We start from the raw sequence: 20,499 nt of genomic DNA, 5'->3' as shown, positions 1-20,499 counted from the left end.
TATATCTCATTTTTTCTGTAAAGAAAAAGCAAAAACTCAGTTTGCAGTTAAAATCTACACGGGCCAAATGTCACATAGGCACTTCAATGAACAATGAGCTGCACAATGTCCGTGTGTATATGAAAAATGACATGAAAATATGCTACTTGTTTGTGAAAAAATGCTCCACTGAAAAAAAATACACATTTAAAAACAATGTCATAATTCCCTATTTCGACTAAAAATTGAAAATAGATGATCTTTTGGCCAGTTACCATATAACTGTGTGTGGTTTAGACTTAAAACAACCTCTTTACTATGCATTAGGCTTCAGTGTTCCCCAAAAAACATCAGTATAAACTATAGTAACATAAACAACATTCCCTAACCAATAAATTATTTGATAATATACTGGTAAATCTTACAAGCTCTATAGTTTATGGAATTATAATAAATGTTTGCCATTAAAATGCCAGTGTCTGAAATGATGATGTTGACTAGACCCAAACATGTAAATGTTAAATTATACCATTAGAATGATGCAGATTCACCAGTGCAGTGTAACTGTTCATGATTTAACAAAAAAAAATAAAAATAAAAATGTGAAAGTACGGTTCAAATTCTGTTTTTACACAGTATTTAGACCTAACAATTCCACTATATAAATGGCTGAACTGAAGTCACACTTCTTGATGTTTTTCAGTGTCTGTGTCATGAACACAAATAATTTTACAGAAACTGGAAAACTAATAGTAGTTAGAACCATTTCCAGATAAATTCTACAAAGCAACAGAATAAACTTTGAACAAGCTGGTGGGGGGGTTCAATGTCCATCATTTATGAGCTTTTCAAGAACTCTCCAGTCACTTCTTTCAAAACATTATAAGACTTTGCAGATTTGTTGGTCTTCACTCACACCACTGAGTTGCAGTACTGTTTATGTCAGCAATAAAATTATATTAGCAGTGTTACAAATATTTATATACACATCATTAGGTAAATATTTTTTTAATTATACTTGTTCAGCTGCTCATTAGGGCAAGTATCTAACAAGCAAACCACATGGCAGCAACCAATGCTGTGTTAAAGTTAAAGCTGAGCTAAAGTGCAGAGATATTCAAATAACTTTTAATGTATGTAACAAAGCTGGAATCATCCTGTAGTGTTAGTACACTACATTAAATTAAAGCTACAGGGTTGGAGATCAGAGCTAATAATTTTTTTCTTAGTGGTACACTGTTTGTGCTAGTAGCTGTGCTGGCTAGCAAGGACAAGCTTGATTACACAAACAAAACATAAAAACTTTGAAATGTATAGGTCTCATTCTGTTGAAATGAGTAGCAGGTTTAGGTTGGTAAGCTTGACACAGTCAGGTAAGGCTGATAACTTTGGTAATGTCTGAAAAATTGAAGATAGAAGATATTTTTTTCAATAGCTGCGCATTTATGGTATTGCTTGATGATGTCAATTCTTAAGTTATTTTGGTTCCTACTCTTACTTTTCTTCTACACTGACAAAATTCTGTCGGTAACAGGGTTGCACACGTCTCATGGCAAACTCTTACAAGTTTAAAAACTGTTGTAACAAAAACAGGCAACAAATATTAACAGAATCATGCCAAAAGGGGATTTTTAAACTAATTTCAACTGATAGTGTTCAGCTGTTAATTCTTAAGGGGACCTTCTTTCATTTTGTTAATAATTTCATATTTATTGAGATCTTTTTTTAGTTTAAATAATGTAACCATTGTCTGCAACAAAGTAATCAGAACGTTTCCGGTTTAAGTCCCGCCCACCACACGTCTGCTGCCTCTAGCACGCGAGTATCGGCGCTCTGATCCCCCGGTCAACCACACCGGTCTACCGGTCTATTCAGTCGTTACTGAGGGGAAGATGGTGGACTTGGCGACGGCAGCGTGCTCGAAACTCCGCCCCAAACACTTTGGAAAAGACTTGATATCTAAACCTAGTATAAGATATAGATTACCTGGGGACAATCATAGATAATACACAGTTAACAGCAGTCGGAGACGTTATTTTCGCCACCAGTGAACTGTTTATTTGGAGACTGAAAAAGCGGGGAGTTGGCGGAGCGTGGTGGTGGTTGGTGCTAACAGCCGTTAGCCAAAGTGTCAACAAGAGTGTGAAAGGAGGTGAAACTGTGGGACCTTTTCAAACAGTTGTCAAGATAAACCACGAAGACTATATAGGCTTCTGCTGCTGCTCTCATCGCATCAACTGTCAAATCTGTGAGGAGCGTATTTGACACTTGGACTAAAGGCAGGCTAACTTCAGCTAGTTAGCCTCAGCTAACTGTGTTGTATATACTGTGATCAAAGTGCTTCCAAAATGCCGCGGAGTAAAAAGGGGAAACGTGGCTCTAGCAAGCCGGGTGAGTGACACTAGTGGCAACGACAACACACCAGTCAGCTGCTGTCATGACACATATGATTAAAGCTGTAGTAAACGTTGTACAGTTTGATCACCACACCTTTAGCATAACACGTTTAGCATACGTAGTAATACCAGAGAGCTTGTTCCTCCTTAACTCTAGCCACTTGGCATTTTAACGTTCAGCCATGTGGTTTAACAGTAGGGCTGCATTTCCACGTGACAGTTATATTGTAGCAAAGCTTTAAAGGAGTTACAGACGTGTAGAAGCATTCAAGAAATGTCCAAGGCAGAGCTGTGCATTTTCATATATTTTGACAGCTTTTAGCACATGGCTAGCCAGGCTCTAATTTTAGGGTTAAAGCTAACACTGTTATTTTTAGCAGCAATGCCCCTTGTCATGCTTTGTAGGTGAAACCTGTGCTAAAGTGGAACAGCACATGCAACAATTGGAACAAATATTACAGTAAATTTACACCAGTATTTATTATGTTTACGTACAGCTGAGTTGTTTGATTTATCTAAACTTAAGTCACAGGCTGCTACACGTTTTTATCAATGCACAGCAGTGGTGCGGAACATGCATGTGCCTGTAGAGGCGTTATAGACCCCCTCACGTTTTATGGAGTGACGTTACTGGGAAGTGTACACGTGCTGGCGCCTAAATGCACATTTACACATTTTTTAAAAATGTAGACCTCAATTTAGGGTCAAGGTGAGACAGAAGGGTCGGTTAAGCAGTTGATCAATCTCAGTATGTAGTTTAGTGTTTCTGCCACATTAAAGTTTTTTGTTATTTTATGTGCATTTGCTTGAATGAGTATTGTTTGCCCATCAGTATTTTGCACTGCAAGATATTATGAATGGGGAAAATGGGACTGACATGTTTTCTCCCTCATCATTATCATGTCTGCATTCTACTTTTCATTCATTCATTTATTCATTCATCTCCCTGCCCACCACTCCTCCCTCCCTCAAATTTGAACCCCCTTCATTTCATACGCTTCATTCCTCATCCATACGTCACATTCAGGCTCTCTTCGTCAGGAGGTTCTTCAGCTGCAGCTGTCGGCTAAGGGCTCACTGAAAGGTAACTCCTCTGACCCTAGACCCCTGACCTCAGCTTTGTGTTCTACTCAAAGCTTGTCCAGAAGCTTATAAACCTTACCACAGAGCATGCAGTAAATCTTTGCAACCACTATTATACTAAACTCACCATGTTTATCCCCCTCACAACTTACCTGCCTAGACAGCTTGCTTTATTATTTGTCTCAAGGCTCCTGTGCTAACTTAGAGCATTTATGGTACTCATGCACCTAACCTTATATTTATACCAAATAATGCATTCATATCTTTACATACCTTTTTTGGCTAGTCTTCATCAGCATTGGTGATTTGTTGGCACATTTACATCCCTGTCAACTATAAAAAGTATTAGATTAAACTTAGAGTAAACTGCAGCTCCTTCAAAAACTGGTGAAAATTTATTCTGAGGCTGAGCGCTGCCATGTTCAGTCACTTTTAATAACCTGCTGCAGGATATGAGAACCAGTGTGCAAATATTAGCCTGAAAGATGATGGCTCCATAACTGCCTCAAGGATGGATGTGACAGGATGCATCCTAGAGCCCTTTGACAAGTTAACCTCACTTTAGCCCCCTCTTTTGCAGCACATTAGCAGTTGGAGTTTCTTCTCTTGCATGGCACTCTTGAGTACCATACTTAAATGCATTACTTTACAGCTGCAATTTATGCTTTCAACAATAACAGGACTCTTATTTAAATGCATCCAAATCTTAACAGTTCACTCTTTCAAGCTGTCCTCAAACAACTGGCTGATATAATCATGTCAGGCTTAAAATGGTGTATGACACTCTAATATGATACACTTAATGGAAAGATGTCTCATTATGTCCTTCACATTGTAATGAAAACAGGTGACGTTTTTACGAAACTCAGCCCTCCCAGCCTCTGCTGACTACTCTACCTCTTCTATATCCTTACTAGGGCTGAACAATTTTGGAAAATAATCATTTACGATTTTTTCCCCAATATTGCAATTGCCATTTGATATGCAGTCTTTCCTTAACTTTCTTTTATTCCTAAACAAGGACTGAACAGTTCTTTAAAAAATCTAATTCTGATGATTTGGACTCGAATTGTAAATTGGATTTGAATTGTTGCATTGAAGCGTTTTTGTCATTGTTAGATTTAATAAGAAAAAAGTACAGAAATGAAGAAGATAGGATTTTTTTGCAGACTATCCTAGGAAAATGGCCCCTTGAATGATTGCACGATATGTCATGCATAACATCTCTGCTGCTGCTGCAAAAAAGTTGAAAACTGGTATTTTGACTCAAATTTCAGGTCAAAGAAATATTGCCCTTTCTGCGATTTAAAAATTGCAGAAGGCCTTATTGCAAATTAATCTAACTTCAGATTAATTTCCCAGCCCTAATCCTTACCCATGAGAAAGTGTTACCCAATTTTCAGTCATTCCCTGGTAATTCATAGAGCAGCTCAAAGAGAACTAAACAGGGATTGTAAGCCTAGAGGGCTTTTCTTATTTCTCTCCAATATAAAGGTGTAAAGTCATCACTGTAACACTTTTGATGATTTATGATGAACTGTAGCTTTCCAATCCCTTATCACCTTACCGTGCTGTATATAAACTATTAAATGTAAAAGTTATTTTTCTAAAGCCTAGATTTGCTGTGAAAGGTCTAGCTCAAGCTGTGGATATTTTCAGCGTAGGAAAAAAAAACAATGGAAACTACTAAGGTTGTTGCTAATCTTTCATCTCTATGAAGGTAATATTTCTTAGAGCAGTGGTCCCCAACCTTTTTTCCAAAGAGCCTCCACACCTCCCACATACCCACACACAATGTGTCAAAGAGGAGCTGAGACCCTCCCTCAGGCCTCTTATGAAAAACAAGAAATTGCTGTAAAAAATAAACATATAGAAGTGTTTTCATTGATAAAAGACAGAATGGGACTAAACGCTTGATCTTACCAAAGATCTTTGTATAAACATTCCAGTCAGAAATTGATCATGAGTTTAGTTGATATATGCTAATCAATTTCTGTCAACCTCAGACCCCACCCCCCCACCCCCCCGACTTCAGGTCGGGATCCAGCACCTTAAAGAACCCCAGCAGAATGCTTTTGGAGAGGACTCATGCTAATTTAGTTTTAAGTCCTATATTTTAAGCCCCTACTCACTAGCTAGGACCAGAAGAGTCAGACAACCCCACACCCCTTTGGTGGGTTGTGATTTGTCCATCTGCTACGTCTCTCCCTCTCACTCTGACTGACTGCTGAAGCTGTCTGAGTGATTGCTATGTAAGCATAAAGCAGCAAAGTGGAGACGACATGTGAGTCGTGGCAGAGAGCTCACACACCAGAATTGAGCTGTGCTGGGGAAGGTGTGTGTGCTTGGAAGTAGTTAGTGGTTCAAGGATGATGGCTGGGAAATGACTGGCTGATCCAGGCTTGCAGGTTGTGTTTTATGTACTGTGTGAATAGCAGCTCATTGAGTGTGAGGGCCTGCAGGCTATGTCAACAGAAGAAACTGAATATTACATCAGAAAAGCAAACTGTCAGTGCTGCTATAGGTCAAAGAAGAAAAAAACGGTATCTCTGAAATAAAAATAAAATGATATAAAAAGAAAATCGAGTCAAAATATCTTCTAACATTCTTTATATGGCTTTGACTTTTTTCCACTTCTATCTTAATATGGCTTTTGAGAATGAAATACTGGGATATTTCATTCTGTCCATAGCAATTGGATTTCCCAGATATCAGATTTTTTTCATAAAAAGTTAATATAGGATTCCCAACTAGAATTAGCTGTATTGTTCTTTTGCTAACTCAGCATCATAAGCACGTGGACACCCAGTTCACACTGTATAAATACTCATGTTTGAATAGGTAACTATTAATAGGAACCCATCATGAACTGTTGCATCATTACTGCCTGTAACAGTTTGGGAAGCTGGTATCCAAATAAATTAACTTCAAACATGGATAGATGGATACTTTATTAGTCCCCAGTTCTCTTTAAACACTTTACTTTTGTAGTAATTAAATCAGAGTTTTATAATTTCATAGCTTGAATTTCATTTTCATTTTTCATGGCCTGACCTGACCCGATAAAGATTTTGGATGATTCAGATTTTCTTCTTTCTTTCACTGTCTATAAATGCTTTATTTAAAAAAATCTACTGAACTGCAGCAGGTCACATGACTATCTCTAATTTTAAAATGTTTAATTTCCGCTATAAATACTGTTATTATTTCCTCTAAAGTGATACATCTGACTGAATCTCAGTCTTCTCAATAACACGCTCACATGTTGGGGTTTTGACACTAAAACAAGAATATTACAGGAATATTTATTAGGCTAAACTAGAAATTAAGGTAGCATGCTATGCAGCCTGTGCGTGAGAGACACGGCAGGAGCAGGCGAATCTGTACGGATATTCTGATCATACATAGATATAAGGTAGAGAGAAACAATGAAATGTTTCAAGGCTCTGCCCCCTGTAGCTAGTTTTTACACAAATCAATTCGCTATGGTCTTTGACAGCATTAGTCCTTTAAACCTCAGTTTTAATCCAGATTAATGGTTAACTACCACTGGCTCATAAGCGAAAAGAAACAAAATGAGCCAAAATGACATTCACAGCTGCTGGCCCCAAATCCTCACCCATCCACATCAGAGATGCCGATTCTAACATGACACTGCTAATTTATTGTGGTTCAAAGGTCTTAATCATTGGTACCTTTTGTTTGCAGAGATAGCAGACCAGTGACTGGCAGACTGTCACTTTATTCCTGGTACACATACTGAGCTTGTGCTGTGCTATGGATCTATCTACCCATTCAGCTGTATTTGAAAGTTATCGTGAAATTTTCATATGAACTCATCTCAGGCAGAAACATTTGAGTGTTATGAGATAATGTGCTTCTAGAGTTGTGAAATGTGTTTACACAAGTGTTTTCCATTCAGGTATTGTTGGAGGAGAGCGTAGTAATAACATGCTTCTTTTTGTTGAAAGAAGGTCACATTTCAGTTTTCTTCATTCAGAAAATAACTCACTACTATTACTTCTGTGCTACACCATTGAAACTCTAACAGTGACCTCAGAGGTACCCCAACCGCCCTAGTTGACCTAGTTTACACACACTCATGTGCACCCAGTCTGACCATTCTGGATGGTACACACTGAGTAAAAGAATCAATGAATGGGCTCTCTGCTCTCTTGTAATCCCACCAACAGTAGAAAGTCCTGAGCCAGCAGGAACCTCAGGGTTAGCTTAGCTTAGTATAGTTTAGCCTGCCTGCTCTGTTCAGACCCTGTGTTACAAATAACCTCAATCCTTCTTGACATATACACAGGGCAAAGTTGTGTTGAAACATTAAACACTATTAACCTTTATGTGCAAATAGAAACAAAAGATGACGCAGAATAACCCAGAGAACATCAGCACATGGGTGGGTGAGATTGATAAACTTCTCAGAGGTGTTGGAGAGCTGCCATAAAGTTTTAAACTAGTAAAGGAATGAAATCTGTTACATTTGAACCACCCTTGTCGAACAGAGCACATATTTCTGTCTTCACTTTAAACATGAAAGCAACAATGCAAACATGAGGTCACCAAAGATAAAGTCATGTATTTAAATTGGATTACTGTCATGTGAAGGTCCAAGTATGTTGATGTGTGTTGGTGCATAAGAAGAACTATGGGTGTAGAGTTACTGACAAAGAGAGACAGCTGAACAGAGTAAGCCTGCAGTCAGCTTCCCTAAATCTATCATTAGTCACTCCAGGGAAACTGCCGCCTGATTAATTTAGGTGGCTTTTTTTTAATTGCACCCTTATATTTAACCATAGCCAGTATCAGTTGCTTTTAAAACAGTAGGGAAAACTGGCTAAATACAAGTTATCTGTCTGTCCATTGCAGTTAACAGCAGAGTTAACATTAATTTAAACGCTTGACGTTCTATTGTAAAATGTGTTTGCATTTTGTCAACTTCCTTGACAGTAGAGGGAGGAAGAAAGTGTTGTTGCCTAACAACATGGACAGCTTTTTGAAAAAAGAGCCTTTAAATATACTTTGAATCAGCCTGACTTAGTATTTCTTACTCCCTCCAGCCTTTTAGCTCCCTGATGGGCTTATTGCCCTCAGTGTTTGGGGAAGGCATAATCTCGAGATACCAGACATGATAAAGACACTCAGCAACAGGTCTTCACCTTTCACTAAGCAACAGGTCTTCAGCACAGCAAAATGACACTCATATTGCTGTATTAAAGGGGGATTTACTGACTTCTTCTCAAACAAAAACAGAACTGCTAAATTGCTATTTCCCATCCTTCATCATGCAAAAATATCATAGGGTTCCTGCAGATCCTTGGAAAGTCTAAAAAGTCTTAAATTGTGATTTGTGTTTAACATAAAACTTAATATACTTAACTTAATATAAAACTACTTTGTTTTAAAATGTTAAAAATCACAAATTTAAGCTAACTACAACACGTGCTTTATAAGGAAGTATTGTTCTTTTTTTTATTTGTAAGGAAAATTAGTCAGGGAATTAAGTGTTGACCCCAGTACCTTCTTATTTTTTACAGTATTACTCACTGTGTTTAAATAATCCTTGTACTATTGTAAAACATTAGTCGCACTAGTAACATTTGTCATCTCACCCCTATTTTAACAGATCTTCCTTGAAAGAAAGCATTATTCTCCTTTTTAATAGTTAAACTGTTTTGATTTGGTCAGAGCACCTGAAGGTTTGGTATGATGAATATTACCATACAGCATATAGACAGAGTTGAGCATTAATCCTCCTATTTGGGCATTTGTGTCCAAAAGCTTTGAAAGTGGTCTCGGATTTCATTGTAACCACTCCTGAATCGTCCACGCTGAACTCCAGGTTTGGCTTTGCCATGTTGCCCATTTGGGCATTTGTGTCCAAAAGAAAACATTTGATTTTTCATAAACATTACATTAAATCAGAAGATTTAGCCATAATCCTGCTCCAAGAATGTCTTTAATTTTTGACTGTTTGCACAAATGGTACAAATAGTATTAATTTTTCTCAGTTCAGGCCTTAAAATGGTCTTAAAAAGTCTTAAATTCTATTCCCAAAAGTTTGTAAGAACCCTGATCATACCTCCCCTTTTCGCAATGCCCTTCTTTTCCTAATTCCTCGCCTTTTCTTACTGTTTTCTCATATTATTTTTTATTTATTTATTAATTTTTTTTTACTTTAGGTATGAAAAATGGGGTGAAGGGAGAGATGGGTGCCAGCGATGATGAGCTGACGTCTGATGTTCTGAGCCACTACAGCAGTGCCAGTGAAACCACCTCTGTGATGGATGAAGGGACAGGTTTGTACAGACATCAGCACAATTCATACACAGTCTTTAAAGAATCAGAATATTACAATAGAGAAAGTGCTGCTTATGTCTAAAGTAGTAAACCTCCATTTTGAGTCATGACTCATATGGATACTGGGATTTTTTCCTCCATGTAGCTGATCATTAAACTTGTAAATTTTTAACTAAAACACGTATGTGTTGACTGGCCAAACACAGGAGGGGAGCAGGTGGACGAACAGACTGCTCAGGAGGAAACGGAAGATAAACTCAAGCAGTGTATAGACAACGTGATGGATAAGAGGTGAGTCCCTCTGCCCCCTCGAGCCTACGGTCTATCAACTATGAAAATATGAAGTCGACATGAAGACATGACAAGTGATTGTGCAAAACCACTGTAGTTACTTATTGAAGGAAGTAATGTAAGAAATGATGTCAACCTTATTCTCCTCTCTTTGTCCATCTTTCTATATCTGTCCGTCTCCTTTTGTCTGCCTCTCTCTCAGCACAAAGACACGCCTTGCAGGTCTTGAGTCATTACGACAGGCCTTCTCTTCTAGACTTCTGTATGACTTCCTGACAGAGCGACGCCTCACCATCAGTGACTGCCTAGAAAGGAGCCTTAAAAAAGGTAGGACAATACAGACATGAGCATGAACCCATCAGCAAAATTAACCTTCTTTCCTCAAAGTTAGACATAGATTCTTGATACAAATGTCATTTTAAAAAAAACTTTTGATACACATATATACACATATCAGTAGTCTTATTTTCAAAATCCTATTCAGGTGGAGCATAAAACAGTTTTTATTACAGTACTCTTCTGTTCCCTCCAGGGAGTGGTGAAGAGCAGGCAGCAGCTGCCACAGTCTTCACTTTGCTCTGTATCCAGCTGGGGGGAGGAGATGAGGCAGAGGAGGGCTTCAAGATGCTTCGCCCAATTCTCACCGCCATTCTTATTGACAACAGTGCCAGCATTGCTGCCCGGCAGAGTGTGAGTTATCCAGTGAACCCTGTAGGAAAGGTTGTATCGATTATTGGTATTTCATCACTTAAAAGAGAGCATGAGAGATGAGACAAGATGAGAAAAAGGGTGACATGCATTTGAACTCCAACATACATTTTATGGACAAAAGTATTTAGCCACCTGACCATTAAACCAACAGGTACTGTAATGACATTACATTCAAATACATGTACTTTAATGTGGAGTTGGCCCCTTTTTGCTACTATAACACCCTCCACTCTTCCTGGAAGGCATTCACAAGTCTGTGGAGTGTTTTTGTGGGAATTTGTGCCCATTCATTCTGTAAAGCATTTATGAGGTCAGGCACAGTTGTTTGAGAAGAAGACTTGGCTTGCAATCTCCATTCAAGTTTATCCCAATGGTGCTTGATGAGGTTGAGGTCAGAGCTCTGTGTGGGTCAGTCAAATTCTTCCACACCGAACTCATCAAACCATGTCTTTATAGTCCTTGCTTTGTTCAACAGGGGAATAGTCATGTTGGAATAGGAAAGGACCTTCCCCAAACTGTTGCCACATAGTTGGAAGTGTAGCATTGTCTAAAATAATTTGGTATGCTGAAGCATTAGGATTGGCCTTCGCTGGAGATAAGTTGCCTTGCCCAAACCCTGAAAACAGCCCCATACCATTATGTCTCCTTTACCAAACTTCGCAGTTGCCACAATTCAATCAGCTAGGTAACGTTGTCCCGGCATCCCCCAACCCAGACTCACCCATCTGACTGCCAAACAGAGAGGCATGATTCTTCACTCCACAGAACGTTTTCCCACGGCTCCACAGTCCTATGTTGATGTGCTTTACACCACTTGATCTGATGTTTGCAAGCAGATACAGATTCTTGGTCATAGAAACCTATTCCATGAATCTCCTGCTGCACCGTTTTAGTACGTACATTAATGCCAAGTTCTTCAGGTATGGAATCAGCAGTGTTGGAGTCTTGTGCACAGTCATTAACCTGCTCTGTGATTTTTCCATGGTCTTTCCCATTGTGGCTGAGTTGCTGTTGTTCTTAAACGCTTTCATTTCCTAATATTATCACTTACGGTTGACAATGGAATATCCAGCAGGGATGAAATTTCACAGTCTTATTGCAAAAGGGGCATCCATCACAGTACCACACTTGACGACCCATTTTGTATCACAAATGTTTGCAAATAGACACTGCATAGTTAAGTGCTTGATTTTTTACACCTGTGGGAACAGGTCTGATTGAAACACCTGAATTACATAATCAATAGGTGTGGCCAAATATTTTTTTCCATATAGTGTATGTCTGTCGAGAAATCAGACTGTTTAATGACTTGAGATCACCAAAACACTGCAAGGGAAGATAAACAATTTAAGGATATTTAATGTAACATAATATTGATATATGATATGTAATGTAATATTTAATGTAATATTTAAGTAAATAAGCATGCCTTGCCTTGTTTGTCGTAGGAAAATAAACACTGGCAACAGAAGAAGTGATGCCTACCAAGAAGTTCTGCGAACTATTGTCAAAAACTTTTTCTGCAGAACTTTATTATTTCCATAATTGAGTCGTTTAAAGAATGAAGCTCATGATGATAGTAGTATTTGTGGCCATTGCAACAGTATTGCAGTGGCTATGATGTTGTGATATGAGAAACCCCCCCTTGCTCACCAATGAAATGTTAGGTTGGTAAACACTTCAGCGGTGCTAACTGGATTTCTGTTTTATGATTGTTGTGCATCTGTCTCTATCAGTGTGCCAGAGCGTTGGGAATGTGCTGTTACGTCTCTGCTGCTGAAGAAGGAGAGGTGAGAACTGCTTGGTACCACAGGGAATTCTTTGGCTGTTTGTGATTCACTGGCTAACCTAGTTTGCATATGTGATTAAACATAAAACTTGGTCAGTGTAGTTATGTATAAAGGCCTTTTTTGGTTTTTTTTTGGGTGTCACTGATGTTTGATATTTGGCTTCTGTACTTCTGTAAAGATTTCTTTCTCATTGCTTTGACGTTTTCTCTCCCCCCCCCCTAACATCACCACTTAACCCTTCCAGGATTTGATCAAGTCTGTGGCTCTTCTGGAAAGCGTGTTCATGTCTTCCTACCCCAACAGAGAGGGAACTCTGCCCACACCCAAACCTGGCAATTCAAGCCTCCACTGTGCTGCTCTGCAGGCCTGGTCACTGCTGGTCACTCTCTGCCCCGCATCTCATGTGACTGTGATAATTGACCTGTGAGTTCAACAAAGTCTGAAAAAACCTTTTGTTTAAAAGAACTGGAAATAGCCGCACTTATCTCACTGAATTATATTTTCAGTTTGTTTTTTTTATTCAGTTGTTTGATAAAAAAGTGTTGTAACCAACATTTTCTCCCTTTTCCACCCTTGATTTAGTCACCTCCCAAAACTGCAAGCATGCCTACAGAGCAGTGACGTCAACTACAGGATAGCAGTGGGAGAGACCATTGCTTTACTTGTAGAGCTGGGACGAGACATAGAAGAGGTTAAAACACCTATATAATTTTAATTAGCATGCATACACACATTCCTGAAGCCACTTATTTAATTTTTTCAATGCAAATTTGTTTATGTGCACAGGACTTTGAGGTGGAGAACAGTGAAAGTCTATGTGAATGTCTGAAGAGTTTAGCAACAGACGGCAACAAACACAGAGCCAAAAACGACAGACGGAAACAGCGGTCCATCTTCAGAGAAGTGCTTCATTACATAGAGGTATACTGTTCATTTTTTGTTATGCTCCTCTGCATTTGTTGTTTCTGATTTCCACACCTTTGTGTTTTGTTTTTGACACTTTCCTCTTGTCTTACCTGCAGAACGAAGACTTCACAGAGGAGAAGATCAGGTTTGGAGTTGAGAGTGTTTACATCGACAGCTGGATGAGGAGGAGAATATACGATGCCTTCAAAGAGATCCTGGAATCTGGAGTCAGACAACACTTACAGGTCAGGGAAGTTTATAGCGTACTCCTGATTAAATACCTGGGTGCTGTTTATGACAGCAACTTCTACACTAACACTAACTTCTATTGTGATGCTTTACATTTTAAGCCATGTACCCACTCAAGTTTGGCATTTGGCATCTAACAAACACAAGTGTATCCAATTCGAGCAGCGAGCTCTAAGCACTGAATGTAATTTCATGTGAAGCGTCGTAATGGTCAAGATGCAAACAAAAAGAGAGCACACCCTGCAAGTATGGACAAAATCCATGCCTTTGTATTAGATTTATTATAAATAACACAGCTGCATGGCAGCGCAGGGGTTAGCGCTGTTGCCTCACAGCAAAAAGGTCCCTGGTCTGTGTCCGGGTCAGGGCCTTTCTGTGCGGAGTTTGCATGTTCTCCCCATGCACGCGTGGGTTCTCTCCGGGTACTCCAGCTTCCTAACCTGACACGCCAGATGGATTTGTTTCACACATCCATCTGGGAAAGCTTCAATAGGAAAAGAGAAAAGGCAGAGACTTTGAAAAAACTCGGAGTGTGATTGGGTGAACATTCTGTCTGTCACATCTCTTCTTCTTTTAACGAAGAAATGTTGTCAAGTTCTGATAAAACTGACGCTTTAGCATCTAGGCTAATGTGTTCCTCCATAACTGCACCAGCTCTTGCTGCTGCTTGTTTACATCATGACTCTGCAGCACCTGAAAGTACTGCCCCTCGTCACTGATTGGTCCTGTCACTTTCTAACTGGGCCCAAACAGCTCAGATGGGAGCTTTGCAAGATGGATTCCCCAGTGAGAAACAAAGAAACTAGCGTATCCTTCTGCTTTGCAAGGATACCGGCTTCCTCCTACCACCAAAAACATGCTCATTAGGTTAATTGGTGACTCTAAAATTGGCCATAGGTGTGAATGTGAGCATGCCTCGTTGTCTGTCTCTCTACTGGCGACCAGTCCAGGGTGTGCCCAATGATAGCTGGGATAGTCTCCAGCCCCCAATGGGATAACCCATATAGAAAATGGATGGATAGATAAATGACACGCTTAGTGAAAATACAAAAATTATTTTTCTGGATATGCAGAATGTTAAAACCCTAACACTGTATATTTTTTCAGGTTTTGTCTTTATGTTATGTAAAGTCACATTTTGGTTTCTCCAACTCTTGATCTTGATCCTCGTTTTCTGTTTTTATGCAGTCAAACCCACTACTGAGAGACATCTTTGGACTTGGCGCTCCCCTCATTCTGGACGCTGCTGTTAAAGCCAATAAGATCTCTAGATTTGAGAAGGTAACTGCAGCTGTTCTGTCTTTCAGTCCAAAACTTCCAGGATTGTCCTCCTTGTTGTAGATTCATGATGCATCCTTGTTAAGCTGCTTCTTCAAGGGAAAAGATTTTTCACTTGGAATGATCAAAATAGATTTTTTTTTAAACACCATCTATTTAGATGTACATAAAGTTCTAGTTTACTACTTGTTTTAAGGCAAATATTTCCAATGGTTTTCAAAGCCAGAGAAATCCTCTATTTCTATAGCTGCAACAGGACAAGACAAATTTTATAATGATGACTGCAATTTTTGACTGAACAATCAAGTGTTGCATATAATCAGACATGACCAAGCACATATTTTATCACAAGTTAACACTGTATCATGAGTTGACACAGTGAACATGCCCCTACACTCTAATTACAAGCACATCTCTCAGCCTGTATGTGCCAGTTTCAGACTGTGTAAGTAAAAGCTTGGGGTATGACAAGACACTTCACGCAGCAGGACGAGACAAGATTTGGATTCACGAAATGAGAGGAGACACGATTTTACACTATTTCTTAACTTTGATAACAGATTATGTGACTGGATGATGTTTTTTTTATTCCAGTGAAGGACATACAATGCCAAGATTTTTAATCTTTAAAAGTTTTAACTATTAATCCTCATGCACTGAATATCGCTGCAAACACATAGTTTATCTTGTGTAGCCATGACTCAAACAGGCATTTTAGCAGTGATTGAGACTGGTCATGGAGGATCAGCTGTGCTCCATTTTTGCCATACAAACGATTTGAGTGTCAGGATTAGTTGCATGGGCAATGTAGGAGCCACTGCTTTGCCTCTATGCAGCCTGTTATAGAGACAATTAATTTTTTTTTAATCTTGCAGGACATTTTCTAGCCAAATGAAAAATCTTGTGACATTTCAGTCTCACAAGATCTTGGGCACGAGATCTTGTCACACCCCTGGTAGAAACATTTCCTATTTATTAGAATTACAATGACACAGCACAGAGTAATGACTCATACGGTGAGATGAAATTGTTCCAGTCATTTCATTTTATCAGAGGATGGAGGGGTATCTGAGAATCTGTCCCATGATTCCCTGCTACCTTCAACCACATCTTTTGTTATTGTTTTGATAGAGAGACCCCTAAAAGCTGAATGAAAATACTGTGGGTTTAATGAAAGTCTAACTGTAAGAGTCATCTTGTCTGAATATTCTTACTCTTTTCTCTTAATGTTTTTCTCTCACCAGCATCTTTTCAACTCAGCTGCCTTCAAGGCCAGGACGAAACAGAGGAACAAAGTCAGGGACAAACGGGCTGACGTCATGTAGAAGGACAAAAATGGAGTCATGATCGAGGAACTCCCAGGGCTGCAACAAGACGGATATAAAACAATGCCTTCAACAGTTCAACTGTCAGACACAGAGCCTTGACAAACTTTAAACAGGGCTTTATCACTTGTGCTTTACACCTGCAAAACATACTCCAGACTGAAAATAGCCACCATTTTTACTATTAATTACTCTTTGTCCTAGCAGCAGGGAATCTTTTCACACATTTTAATGCACAATAGCAACAAAAATGCTCCCCAAAGGTAGCACTGACTATTCAAATGTACAACTGTTAAATGATGATAAACCTTTTTAGTGTGAATGTTATTGATAAAATAAAGAGAGATGAAGTATTTAGCCGTAGTATAAGGGTCAAATACTTTAAAACTCTAAGACAGATTTCAGGTGTTACAGTCACTGAAACCCTCTGTGGTGCTATTGAGTATTGGTTTCAATACTCAGCTTGAACTGCTGACCTGTGTCTTTTAAAACTATTTTTGTGACTCCAGTGGCCACATAGTATTTTTTCTGGACATAACCAGCCCTGGATAGTCCTTAAAACATAATATCTTAAGCATCATCTTCTGTAAAAACAACCTTACAAGAGCCTCTAACATACTCCTCTGCTTTGGGATAATGATGCCTCATTACTCCATCAGTGGCTAAACGAGCTGCCAAACCAGAAACTTACTTTACAATCAATGCAACCTTAAAAGAAATATGTGTGGTGTTTGTGTGAGTGTTTTATTTGAGTTTTATTTAACATAATAAAATAAAACCTTAAAACATTTAAAAACAGGAAGATGCCTAATTAATAAAATGAAATCAAAGAGATAATATGAAATCAAAGAGTTAATGTCATTTTGTACCAATATTTTTTGGAGAGGGAAAAAATGTTTTAACTGTTTCTGGTGGATAATTGTATTTTACTTTCTAATTTATTAAAAGAGCAGTACTGTGTGATTTTTAAAAAACTTAAAATTGCTAAGAACTGTTTACAGACACAACTATTGAAAGACGAAGAGTATAGTTTTTTCTCCGTGTATATTTTATTGCCGGTTAAGTGGGTAACGTGCATGGATCGCAGATAGAATGTGCATAGGGATTTATGATACTATATTTACTTGAATCATGAGATGTATAAGGTATATGCATACCACAAATCAGAGCTGCTTATCAGAAAAGTTTGGTTGTATTTCTAAGGAGATTTTAATTCCTGATTGTTGCTGCACTCTCAAATGTGCTTTTTATTATGAAGAATTTTAAAAAGCACTCTTCACCAGCCACTATGGGATTTAAGATACTTGGTGATCAAGTTCCATCTCTAACAAGATTTTGGTTGCCCTCTAAAGGATGAAATCCAACAACAGGCTTTAAATAACAACCAAACACAATCTCTGATCTGGGGCTCTGGTTTTGGAGCACATGGATACAAGATGGATCAAACAAAATAAAGAATATTTGAGCACTTTCTTTGTCTTTTTTAGTTATTTTGAAAGGAGATATAGTACATTCAGAAAGTCTTCAGACTCCCTTTACTTTTTTAAACTTTGTTGTGTTGCAGCTTGATTTTTGCCCTCCCATTTTTCTCAAGCTTTTCTGAGACGTTTCTATACCTTGATTGGAGTCAACCTTTGGCAAAATAAACTGACTGGACATGATTTAGAAAGGCACACCTCTCTATAGAAAAGCCTCACAGCTATCAATGCATATCAGCACAAAAACCAAGCCATGAGGTCAAAAGACCTGCCTGCAGAGCTCAGATACTAGCCACAATTTCAGGGGAAGGCTACAAAAACATGCTGCTGCACTGAAGGTATCCAAGAGCACAATGACTTCCAGAACTCTTAAATGGAAGATGTTTGGCACAACCAGGACTCTAGCAAGAGCTGGTTGCCTGCCAAAACTGGGCAATCGGGGGGAAGGTCCTTAGTAAGAGAGGTGACCAGGAACCTAATGGTCATTGACTGAGCATCAGAGATCCTGTGTGGATGTGGGACAACCATCAATGCAGCCCTCCACCTATTTTGACTAAGGTTGAGTGGCCAGTCCAGTGTTACTCCACCGTACTCAACCAGAGCCAAATTGTTGTACAAATACATTTGCAAGAGCCACAATCTACACATGGGAATGTGAATCCCATAATTGCTTAAAAAAAAAAAAAATTACATCATATTAATCAGAACACGCAGAGAGCTTGGTCTTACCTTTGATTTTCTTTAGTCATGAATCTACACATGTACAACCAACAGGAATCAATTATTCTTTAATGTGCCTAGTTGCAACAGTCACTAGTTATTGGTATTCAATTTACCACAAATGCCGTGAGGACTAATGTTGTCTATCCAAAAATTATACTGATGATCCAAGTATTTAAAAGGCTGAAACATATCGTTTGTATAGCAAAGCTAATTTGATTATGGATGTTTGCATTTCTGAATCATATAGTTGACATCCTATCCTTCATGCAATATTCAGAATCTTATCCTATATAAGAAAAGAAGGGTAGAAAGAGAGAGACATTAATGGGTGCATATTGTCATTCACAGATGTCATAATAAGGAACCATACTTATTTTAGCGCATCAAAACTATTTTGCTGTCTTTAGCAAATAAATGAAAGCACTATTTTTTTGTGTTACTGACTGCACAATTAAACATTTTTTCTTTCAAGTTGTTAAAAAGGGCTTGGTCAACAAAGCAAATTCAACCCTAATTTCTACACTACCCTACCCTGGCCAATAATATCTCATTTACACGGCAAAAGTTTCTTTATCCAAAGACTGCTACTTGTGTGAGTTTTGTTTGGTAAGTTTTACATTTTTCTGTTCCTGCAAAAGTAGGAATTATTTAACAATTCCCCTGAATCTAAGGTGCTGAACTCACAATTTTAAAAGATTTTAAAGTACTGTTTGATTGCTATACTCTTCTCCAGATTGGACTACTTTGGGACATTATCTACCTCTGATAACCACTCCAGCTTAATGATGAGTATTAGAATCACTGTAATCTCTCTGCAAAGCTGATGGTAATATGTTGTTTTAGCGACCAAGTAAGTCCTGGTTATTTTAGACCTTTGGTTGGGTTTACGTTCTGTTATTTTTTTTCTCACAAAATCTCAAAACCCTCTTTTGTAAAGTACAGTAAAAAGAGGCATGTTTTAATAAGAGCGGTGTTCTATTATTGAATGTTTGTATACATTTTTCAGGACCAAAAGGGAAAAGCCAATATTATGAGTTTAGGGGTCAAAGGTGTAAACATAGACATCTTTTTGATAACTTCAAATTATGAGATAAGAAGAGTGAAATCAATTTTTGTTGTTTATTTATTTGTCCAAAGGAGGCCACTGCAGATTGCAAAAAGACCTTTATTTTCTCAGGTTTCTGACCCCTGTCTAAGGAAAAGCAATATCAGATGGATTTCTCAGTGACAGTTCACTGTGGATGCCGGGTTTAGGCCTAATGTAGTTTTTATTCAGTTCTGTTTTCATGCAGTGCCCTATGAATAACGAACTTTTGCAATTCATACCACTTTTGGTGCAATTTAATCAACAAATTTCAATGTTGATGAAAATGTTGTATTATGTTTTGTTTTAAATGTTTTATAGTTAACTGTTTGAAACATGAGTCCCTCTTATTCCTATTTTTAAGGAGTTCATGATTAATCTGATGTATACTGATATGATACATATTTCTGGTCCTGAACATGTGGAAGGAAGGAGACCAGAAGGGACTGCAACTTCTTACCTGCTGTGCCTTACTTTACTAATGCAGTGAAGCTTTTCATTGTCTTGAAACTAGTTTAGAATAAACACATACAGTATTTCCATGTTTTATATCATATAATAAATGATCAATCTTTGGTGTTTGAAGTGAGATTCCAGAGAGAGAGAGGAGGGGTCTGGGGGTGTGAGTAAGTGAGGAGGACGCTGCGGGCACTGTTTTGAATCATCAGGCACTGATGCGAAATTTCTCATAAAATCGAGCCTGTTCTGAAAAAATATATGACAGAAAAACATTTGGGTGTCAGTGCTTGATTAAAACAACATGAGCTTGATTTTATTTTTTTTAATGTGCAAAAAATTTGAACGAATTAAACAGACCCAGTGTGCAAAGGCCTTCACTCACTGACCGAAGGACTGACTCACTGATTGACTTAGTTACATACTCACACTTGTCTTATT

The 20,499-nt window shown here is 38.4% G+C and overlaps 1 protein-coding gene across 2 annotated transcripts; it reads left to right on the top strand.

Annotated features, from left to right (window-relative positions):
* Positions 1-1,804: 1,804 nt before the first annotated feature.
* On the top strand, positions 1,805-17,785 carry ifrd2 (interferon-related developmental regulator 2). Of its 2 annotated transcripts, XM_041799737.1 has the most exons (13): positions 1,805-2,370; positions 3,403-3,459; positions 9,650-9,766; positions 9,974-10,058; positions 10,261-10,385; positions 10,591-10,748; positions 12,506-12,559; positions 12,804-12,982; positions 13,142-13,250; positions 13,346-13,480; positions 13,582-13,710; positions 14,903-14,995; positions 16,237-17,785. In XM_041799737.1, exons 1-13 carry the CDS (start codon positions 2,328-2,330, stop codon positions 16,315-16,317), a joined length of 1,365 nt encoding a protein of 454 aa, XP_041655671.1. In that variant the 5' UTR covers positions 1,805-2,327; the 3' UTR covers positions 16,318-17,785. The 2 variants fall into 2 exon arrangements, with proteins under 2 accessions (XP_041655671.1, XP_041655672.1); XM_041799738.1 differs by lacking the exon at positions 3,403-3,459 and having other exon boundaries at positions 1,806-2,370.
* The last annotated feature ends 2,714 nt before the right edge of the window (positions 17,786-20,499 follow it).

The sequence above is a fragment of the Cheilinus undulatus genome, linkage group 11 (genome assembly GCF_018320785.1).
Source record: "Cheilinus undulatus linkage group 11, ASM1832078v1, whole genome shotgun sequence".
Taxonomy (NCBI): Eukaryota; Metazoa; Chordata; class Actinopteri; order Labriformes; family Labridae; genus Cheilinus; species Cheilinus undulatus.
Note: the sequence above shows the minus strand (reverse complement) of the source record. Positions and strands in the feature narration are given on the sequence as shown.